The sequence below is a fragment of the Ovis aries genome, chromosome 3 (assembly GCF_016772045.2).
Source record: "Ovis aries strain OAR_USU_Benz2616 breed Rambouillet chromosome 3, ARS-UI_Ramb_v3.0, whole genome shotgun sequence".
Taxonomy (NCBI): domain Eukaryota; kingdom Metazoa; phylum Chordata; class Mammalia; order Artiodactyla; family Bovidae; genus Ovis; species Ovis aries.
This window is the reverse complement of record NC_056056.1, coordinates 136342521-136352337: the sequence shown is the minus strand read 5'-3', so window position 1 is coordinate 136352337 and position 9817 is coordinate 136342521. Positions and strand designations below refer to the sequence as shown.

Below are 9817 nucleotides of genomic sequence, written 5' to 3'. Positions count from 1 at the left end.
GCGAGAGTTGCAAGCTCCCCTCCCCGAGACCCCTGGGCCAGCCCACGGAAGGCTCCGCAGCATGTGGGAACTCCGGTCCATAGCCTTCTCCAGGGCAGTGCTCGCAGAGTTCCTGGCCACACTCCTCTTCGTCTTCTTTGGCCTCGGCTCAGCCCTCAACTGGCCACAGGCCTTGCCCTCTGTGCTGCAGATCGCCATGGCCTTCGGCCTGGCTATCGGCACCCTCGTGCAGGCTCTGGGCCACGTCAGCGGGGCCCACATCAACCCCGCCGTGACTGTAGCCTGCCTGGTGGGCTGCCACGTCTCCTTTCTCCGTGCTGTCTTCTACGTGGCCGCCCAGCTGCTGGGGGCTGTGGCCGGGGCCGCCCTGCTCCATGAGATCACCCCACCAGCTATCCGAGGGGACCTGGCTGTCAATGCCGTGAGTAGCCGGAACTGTGTCCTTTCCAGAAGGGAAGATCCTGGCGAGTCCCTTGCGAGGGATGAGATGGGAGGGACCACATCTGGGTGAGGGTCTAGGTGGGGAGACAGAGACAGAGAGAGGTGGGATGGGGAAGGGGCAGAAATGCTGGAGCATAGCTGCCCCAGGAGAGTCAGGGTGGAAGGAGCAGTAATGTCAGAGCAGCAGCTGGGTACCCACGGGTCTGCTGGTGCCTTCTGCCTTGAGCCTCTTGGAGGGAGAGCCACGTCAAGGACTCTGTTGACTTGATGCTCGCGTTGCAGCGAGGGCTGTGCTAGAACTCACGGAGCACAGAGTCCCCAGGCAGACATGAATAGACTATGAAGAAGGAACTTCAGAGAGCTAGTCCCCAGCATCTTCCTAAGGGAAGAAGGACCCAGCATTCCAGCAGCAGGGGCTCCATGCAAGCCACATGCAGATAACTTACGACAACTCATAAGGGAGGGATGAGAAGATCCATTTCTTAAGAACATGGAAGCTGAAACTCAGAAGGGGGAAGTACCAAAGCTAGTCTTTAAACCCAGGCTTGACTGTAAAACCTGTGGTCTCTCTATCCCACCAATACTCCCTCCTTGAGCCACCATCTAAGCCTTGTTTTGCAAACAAGGAAACACGTTCAGAGAAGGGAAGTGACAGGCTAAAAGCTCTACAGTTTTGTTGACATCAAGGAAAGTAGCAGAACCCAGGGCAAAACTGAAGGGGCAAGGTCTCTCCAGACTTTGGAAATTGTCCCCAGAGCCCATGAGCTGATTGACATGACCAGTGGCTTTGGGAGCTGAGGGTGATGCTGTGGCCCCTCCCCCTCCACACCCTTGCCCTCTTCCTCTCCTGGGTCTGGGCAAGGCCTGGGCAACTGAGGGCATGGGTGGGAAGACACAGCCTGTGCCCCTCAACACAGCTCTAACTCCTCAACACAGCTCTAACTCTTGCTCCTCTTCCAAGCCAGGAAGGCGTGTGCTTCTTTCACGCCTCGATCTCCCGCATTTCTTGGCCTTCTCTACCCCTGGGCCACTGGATGAAAGCTCTGATGTCTCTGAAGAGTACTGCATGGTCTCTGTGGCCATCCCCTCCCCTATATAGGTGGCCTTCCTCATGCAAGGAGCAAGGGTGTCCCCACTGGGGAACTTCTCTCTTCAAATGGAAAATATGATGAGTCTGGGGGCTCAAGTTTGAGAGAAGGCAAGCGTGATGGATAGGCTGAGAAGTCTGACCATTTCCATTGAGAATGAAATTAGTTCAGTTTGCAGCCAGGTGAGGTCTAGTTAGACTAAAAGGAACTTTCTGAAAGCATGGTCAAGAAAGCCTCAGAATGTGTGGCTAGGAAATCTCTAATAGCAGAGCAACGGGAGTGCTAAGGGGCCTTGAGGACACAACCTCCTGCTTTTCCATCATCTCGCAGTTGACTGGGGCCCTCAGGAGGGAAGGGTCTGGGAGGCTCCTCCGAGTTTCTGCTCAGCATTTACCATCTTGATGACCTGGGGAGAACTTTCCTGGCTGGAATGGGGCAGCAGTGAGATGGACTTGTCCTGTGGCTAGCAAGAGCCAGATGACCCCCTTGGCTGTCCCACGTGTCCTCTGGAGTCACTGGAAAAGCCAGTCTGCCCACCAAGAATTCACCACTGACGTGCATCTGCTTGTGGCAGGCAGACTCCACCTCGTTCTTGGTACAACACCATAAGGAGAATTCTGTGATCCTCCACTCTGAGTGGTAAAACTGAGGTTCAGCATTCAGTTGATTCAAATCACAGAGCCATGTCAGCACCTGGAAATGGACCCAGAGCTGTCTGACACCGAACCCACATCCATACTCTCTCCTTTAGACCACTCTTTACCAGGGAATGGAGCTGGGCCTCTGCCTTTGTCATTTGTCTCACAGTCCCCCAGGATCCATTCTGCTATCCCCATTTTACAGAAAGACAAACTGAGGCTGAAATAAATAGAGCCCCACAGCAAGTCAGAGGCTCCAAAGTATCTGTCTCCAAAGCTCTTCACTGCCCCCACTATAGGCTCTGATATTGGAAGATGAGAGGGAGTTGAGGTTAGATTCCAGAGAGGCCCAAGGGCGCCATCTCAATGGTTAGGACCCAAGGTGGGGGTTCAGAGCCTGAAGAAGGAGTGTGGGAGCTCAGGGCTACTCCAGCTTCACCCAGCGCAGTGCCCAGACCCAGAGGGCAGGGTGTAGGGTTCAAGATAACAAAACCCAGAGAGAAATCCAGTACTGGGTGTGGCCGAGTTATGAAATCGCCTCTTCACTCAGCCCCAGGTTCTCTCGTTACAAGGTAAGGTCGGCTGGGACCATGGGCACCCCACATGGGGGTGGAGGCATCACAGTACAGGGCCCCAGCACCCCCACCTCAACCTCCGCAGGATGTGCAGAGAGCAAATCCACAGGGCAAAACTGACGCCTGAAATGCAGTAGGAATAGGCAAGGTCAAGGGGAATAAGCATAGTTGTGCACAGGACTCTTGGGGGAAGGGAGCACACTAGTGCCAGCCCCTGAGCTAGTCCCTTGATCCTGTTCCTGGGAGCCCTCTGACCATAGGAGGAAAGACCTCTCACTATACCAGTATCCTATGGTGTAAATAGCAAGGAAGGTCTTCCTATAACCAGGCCTAAAACTTCCTGCTGCAATCAAAACCTCTTCCCTCCTTGTTCTTCAGGAAACAGAAATTCCACATCTCAGTACCCTTTTCCTCTCACACTGCAGGCACATAATCCCAGTTACCAAACCTAATGGGCTATGGAGTCAGTTTCCCTACCTCTAGCCTGGGAACCACAAGCAGTCAGTCATAGGGTCCATCCCCCTGGCTGTGTGCCCTGGCCCAGTAAGAACCCACCAGTAGTGTGGACTAAGGTGGTTGGTGCGCCCTGGCGGATTGTGCCTGGAAGCCTATCTGGGTCCCTGGCTGCAGGTGGACAGGAAGATGACACCAATGTGGGGAGCATGCTCAGTGTGTCCCCCTCCTCTGTCCCCAGCTCAACAACAACTCGACAGCTGGCCAGGCCGTTACTGTGGAGCTTTTCCTGACACTGCAGCTCGTGCTCTGCATCTTCGCCTCCACTGATGAGCGCCGTGGAGACAACGTGGGCACCCCTGCCCTCTCCATTGGGTTCTCTGTGGCCCTGGGCCACCTCCTTGGGGTAGGTCGTGGCCAATGATTCCAGCCTCCCTGGAGGGACAGACACACGGACCTTCCCCAAAGAAACAGATACACAGACTGCTCTAGAGATAGATACACAGAACCCCTGAAAGTGACAGAGACACCCCCAGAGAGACAGATACACAGACCTCCCAAGAGGGACAGACACAGAGCGTTTGACCCCCAGGCACCACAAAGGGACAGACAGCACTCCAGCTTCAAACGAATAGCAAGTCCTGTAAATACAGCACAAACTTAAGTATCCACCCATGAATGCCCTTTAGGCTGAGGTCAAGCACTGGAGAGGGGCACAGACTCTGGCCCCATCCTCAGCCCGCCCGCCTCCCTGCCTCCCTCCTCCATTGCAGATCCACTACACCGGCTGCTCCATGAACCCGGCCCGCTCCCTGGCTCCAGCGATCGTCACCGGCAAGTTTGATGACCACTGGGTAATGGCTGAAGCCTCCCTGTCTTCCCCTCCCGCAGAAACCCATCTCCACTAGAAGGGAGAGCAGTGGGATCAGCAAATCCACCCCACCCCCAATTCTCCTCCTGGGGCTACGGGGAGTCTTGGGTCCACCTTTCAGGTCTGACCCCAGAGACTCCGTTTCTACATCTATAAATGAGGATAAGAGTGGTTGTTCCTTTGGCTCTGGGGAAAGATTAAGTGAGGTTACTGGTTTAAAAGAGATGACGCACTGCCTTAGAATTAGATAAATGGTAATTATTCATACTAGATAGAAATGACATATTTCTATCATTTAGCACTTATCTAGTACTTCCTTAGTATGTGCCAGGACTTACTCTAAGTGCTTTGCAAATATTGACTCAGAGTTTTCACAACAACCCTAGGCGTTAGGTATTAGAGTGAGCAAACAGGCACAGAGAGGCCAAGTAACTTGTCCAAGGTTGCCAGGGAGTCCGCACTGAATTCGCCCCATTAGCCCACAACTAACAAGTCTTCCCAGCTGCTCGCTCCTCCTCACTATTCACACGGAAGAGAGTTTGATACCCTTCACCGTGCGAGGCCCCCTTTCAGCGCCAACGGGGAGAGGAGCATCCCTCCAGCCGCCCTCTCGCTCGCCCCCCAGGTCTTCTGGATCGGACCCTTGGTGGGCGCCATCGTGGCCTCGCTCCTCTACAACTACGTGCTGTTCCCGCCCGCCAAGAGCCTGTCGGAGCGCCTGGCGGTGCTGAAGGGGCTGGAGCCAGACACCGACTGGGAGGAGCGCGAAGTGCGGCGGCGGCAGTCAGTGGAGCTGCACTCCCCGCAGAGCCTCCCGCGCGGCAGCAAGGCCTGAGCGCCGGGACGGGCTGGGGGAGCTCGCCCGCCCGCCCGCCACCCCGCCGGAGCCCCTCTCCCCAGGCTCGAAGCCGGCCCCCAGGGCACAGTAGCTGCTTCCAAGACGCGCCGAGCGGCCAGGGCCCCGGGCACCGCGGTGAGCCTGGCAGATTCCCCTGGCCTGAGGCTGCGCGGGCCAGCAAGTAGTGGACCCTGCGTCTCCTGGCAGGGAGCTGGGGAGGGAGGGCGGAGCTAGAAGCTTCCTCCGAGAGCCTGCGCTAGTGTACTGGGGGGCTGGGGGACGGGAGCCGGAAATGGTGCCCCATGTGTTTTTGCGTGTTCGTCCCCCAGTGCCTCTCTGTCCCCAAGTGCAGGGCTGTGCACACTCCTGAGTGTAAGCAGGTGTGCCTGCGCTGGCGCAAGTGTGCCCTGGCTGATCAGCTCTCACTGCCTTCTTGACCCCTCCCGCCCTACTTGCGATAAATCCGCGTCGTCTGCAGTGGAGGCGTCCTGTCCCCACGAGCGCTAAGCTCTCTCCCCAGAAGGGAAGAGGGGGGGTGTGGAGGCCACCCAGAGAGGGCTAGAGGGAGGCACTGATTTCTACTCCCGACTCTGCCCCTTCAGGCAAGTTTTCCCAAGCTGCGGCACTGGGGTCCTAAGATTTGCCAGGAACCCTCGCTAAAGGTAGCGAGGTTTCAACCAGAAGACAGCTCCCCGAGCATTGGCCTGGGATGGGAGCGGGGAGAGGGAAGTTGGGGGCCAGGAATCTCCCTCCTGCCCTAAGAGAGGACCTCGCCCCAGGAAGAAGAAGCAGGCATGTGTGTGTGTGTGCGCGTCTCCAGCAGGTGTACCACCGAGCCCATCTGGGTGGGGGCGGGTGGGCTGCAGACTGAGAGATCAGCCTCCCACTGTGGCAGAGAGAACAAAAGGGTTTAGTGGGCCCCTGGCCTTTGTCTTGGGAGGGGGAAGATTTGCAACTAGACACTTCTTGAAAGGGGACACTCGGTTTCGCAAGTGAGCCCTCTCACCCAGCACACACCTATGGCCGGCTGGGCAAGGCACTCAGGCACGTAACCACAGGCACCAGGCAACATGCCCCCATCGCCCATCCCACTTCCGGCCCCTTCCCAGGAAGCAGCTCTTCTTCCCCTCTCTCCCTTCCACCTCCCCAGCCCTACTGCCCCCTCCCTTCTGGCTCCCCCCATAGGACCTTATTGTGGAGAGAGCAGCCTAGCACTCTCTAGGCCAAACAAGGGGAAATGACTTGTCCAGGCAGAGACAGGTCTATGTCTAGAGCCGGGCCTTCTAAATTTCCAGGCCAGTGCGATGCTTCTCAAACGAGATTAACTAGGATTAAGTGAGATCATGCATGTAAAGATGCTGTGTGAACTATAATTCCTCATACCATTATCACGCATTAGTGGGATCATTTCGCTATTTCTGTTCCTGGGGGTGGGGTGGGGGGAAGAATACAAAAGGGGCATGACCTTTGGCCTCCTGTACCTACTTTAATTGTTGGTTAAAGCAAAGGCAGGCCCTGGTGCCCCAAGCTACCAGCAGGAGATGGGTGTGGGGCTAGCCCCATCCTGATTCTGCCTCTTCACCTCTCCCAACTCTGAGCCTCCACACTGACTGTTCTCCCCTCCTCCCACCACCCATGCCAGCGGTTCTCCCCTCCCTCTCCAGCCTGTTGCATAGCTGACCTAAGGACCACACCATGAGCCCCCTTCTCCATGCTCTGATGCCTTCATGCTTTCAAGGCTTTTTTCTGTGTCTGTCCCACACTGCACAAGCATCACTGTGCACCAGAGCTTCCAGCCCCTTCGGGCCCTCCACCCTCTTCAGAGACAGACTGGATAAGGAACACATATCTGTAATTATGCCCACTGCCTCCTCTAAGCTCTTTTCTGTCTTCCTTGACCAAACCTTCCTTCAGGTTAGAAAAAGCCTGCCCTCAGTCATAGATGATATGGAGATGATTCTCCCAATCCTTGACAGCTGATGACAGTCACTGGCCTCATTCCTGGAGGAGGGGTCAAGTCAGAGTCCAAAGTGACCCCCAGGGCTGTACTTCTGGCAGCTGAGTGTCCTTGCACTGGAATTTCAAAGGCAGGAAGGTACTGAGCTGTGAGCCAAGCCTGGATGTGTCTCGGATATTTCATCCCCTCCTCACTTCTCCCCAGCAGATCCTTCTGTGCTATGTTCTGTCACTCAATAGTTTCTGACTCTTTGCACCTCCTGGACTCTGACCCACCAGGCTCCTCTGTCCATGGGATTTTTCAAGCAAGAATACTGGAGTGGGTTGCCATTTCCTTCTCCACAGATCCCTCTAGAAGTTGCCAAAAATTTCTCCTTACAGCTGTTCCTCTTCCAAGATGACACTGTCCCCTGAACTAAATGTGAGATCCCTACTGCTTCCAGCCCCGATCTCCCAGATTGGGATCACTGAGGTCAGAAGTCAAAGCAGAAATCAAGTGATGGGATGGAGGGGAACTACACCTGTTAAGCACTTTTGTGTCCCAGTTTCTGTGCTGGGTGCTTTACATGCATTAGCTCATCTAATCCTCCTGAAACTTCAGGGAGGTTAGGGAAGGCCGGCAGCCGACAGCCATGTTGTGTTTTACTTTTTCCAAAGCATTTCCTTACCATCTCCTGCAATTATTTCCCAACCCTGCAAGACAGGCTGAGCAAATATTGTCCTTCCCATTTCAGGCCGAGGCTGAACAACTGGACTAAAGTCACACAGCTGTATATGGTAGAGCTAAGACTTGAACTCAAGCCTGCTTATGCAAAATGCCATGATCTTTCCACTCAGATGTCAGAACAGATCAGGCCTGTGTTGAGGCCACTTCTAGGGCCCTCCTGGGAGCCCTTGGCAGAAATCAGAGCTACTGGCCTGCCAGTATTGGGTGTGGGGTAGGCTGGGGCCAGGTGGGGAGACGATGACGAAGAACACAGGCTGGTTTCTGCCCTCAAAGAGCACCCAGTCTAGAGGAGGGTGGAGGTCACATGCCAAACCAGACAGAGGCAGGGCAGCATAGAGGCAGATGGACAGAACTCCAGGTCCCCAAGCTGGAGGACGAGGAGATTCTGAGCTGAGGGGAGGAAGGGCTGGCCACTGGGCCTCGGCTGCCTCCACCTCTTCACTCCCACTTTGCCCCTGCGTGGGTTGCTTCAATACTCTTTTGGGTCTTTAAGCTGCGATTCTGTATCTGGGCAGTGCCTCCCAGCTGGACTATGAGCTCTGTGGGGGCAGGGCTCCTTTTGGTTCTCAGATGGCACCCTCCTCTCTATCTTCCCTCATCTGCCCTGTGTAGCACAGTGCCCTGCACATAGTAAACACTCAATAAATGCTCACTTGTCAATAAATGCTGTTTCTGTCACAATTTAGAAATGGTCCGTGCAGTCTGAGGAGCCAGAAGACAGACTAGAGTCTGTGGCTAGTCATGAGCACCCAGAGCTGCCTCGAGGGGTGGTGCAGAAGGGATCTCAGTGCTGAAGGAGCTCAGCTGGGAGGCCTGTGGTGTCCAAGTCCCACTGTCAGCCTGGCCCAAATGGGTATGCTGGGCTCTGTCACCCAGGTGGCACTGCAGGGAGGCCACCAGGAGATGCGCTGGCTGTGTGGCCACCAGAGAGAGTGAAGGACAGACCCCTTTGGTCCCCTCGTACTGACTATAGCACCATGTTGGGAAGACAGGGCAGGGACCTGGGATAACACCTAGCACTGAACGTGCACGATCAGCCTCCTGCTCTTCTCCCTAAACCTGCTCCTGCCATGATCCTTCCCATCTCAACTGATGGCAACTCCATCTTTCCAGCTTGAGGCCACAAGGCTTGAGCCATCTTTGACTCCCCTTTCTCACACCCAGCCCTGACTCCATCAGGGAATCCTGTCACTTCTACATTCAAAGGGATCCAAATCGCTCACCTTCAGTACTTCCCACCAGGCCACCGTGTCCCTGCCTCCATGCCCTTCTCTTCTCTTCTCAACACAACAACAGAGGTGTCTTTTAAAGCTTTGTCAGGGGGCATCCCCGGTGGCTCAGTGGTAAAGAATCTGCCTACCAATGCAGGAGACAGGGGTGTGATCCCTGATCTGGGAAGATCCTAAGTGCCTCGGAGAAGCTAGGCCCATATGCCACAAGTACTGGACCTGTGCTCTAGAGCCCGGGAGCTGCAACCACTGAGCCCACTCTTAGCGACTGCTGAAGCCCGAGTGCCTTAGACCTGTGCTGCACAACAAGAGAAGCACTCGCACACTGCACCTGGAGAGAGCCCCCGACTCGCTGCAGCTAGAGACAAGCCTGCGCAGCAACGAAGATCCAGCACAGCCATAAAAAAAGATTAATTTTTTAAAAAACCTTTGTCAGGGACTTCCTTAGTGGTCCAGTGCCCAAGACTCTGCACTTCCACTGCAGGGAGCATGGGTTCACTCCCTGGTCAGGGAAGTTATGCATGCCACATGGTACAGCCAAAAAGAAAAACAAAAAAGAACTTTTTCAGTCCACACTAGTCCCCGGTCAGTGACTCCCTCAGTCTCTCGAGTAAAGCCTGCGGTCCTTCCGGTGATGCGCAACGCCTGCCCACCTCCACCGCTTTCTGCCCTCCCTTGCTTTCTCTGCTCCAGCAATTCAGGCTGCTCCCTCTGCCTGGAATGTTCTTCCCCTATACATGCATGGTTCTTTCCCTCTCTTCTTGAAACCAAGCAAGACGTTATGGGGCTCCTGGGCTCAAAAGCCTTTCTGCGTCATCTTCTCTGAGTTCCAAAGGGCAGGTTCAAACATTTGCTGATCAGGTAAGGGAGGAAATGCAGAGACAAGGGAGAAGCAGTCAAGAAGCAGTAGTACAGCCTTGGGAGCAGGCTCCTGGTCCCCCCTCAAGGGATATACATAATGTTATCTTTGAGCTCCTCTGCAGAATTAAAACTCATATCAT

General features: G+C 55.1%; 1 protein-coding gene across 1 annotated transcript; it reads left to right on the top strand.

Annotated features, from left to right (window-relative positions):
* Positions 1–61: 61 nt before the first annotated feature.
* AQP2 (aquaporin 2) lies at positions 62–8251 on the top strand. The gene is made up of 4 exons (XM_004006371.6): positions 62–421; positions 3437–3601; positions 3969–4049; positions 4692–8251. The coding sequence occupies exons 1-4, from the start codon at positions 62–64 to the stop codon at positions 4899–4901; spliced, it is 816 nt and encodes a 271-aa protein (XP_004006420.3). The 3' UTR covers positions 4902–8251.
* Positions 8252–9817: the final 1566 nt, after the last annotated feature.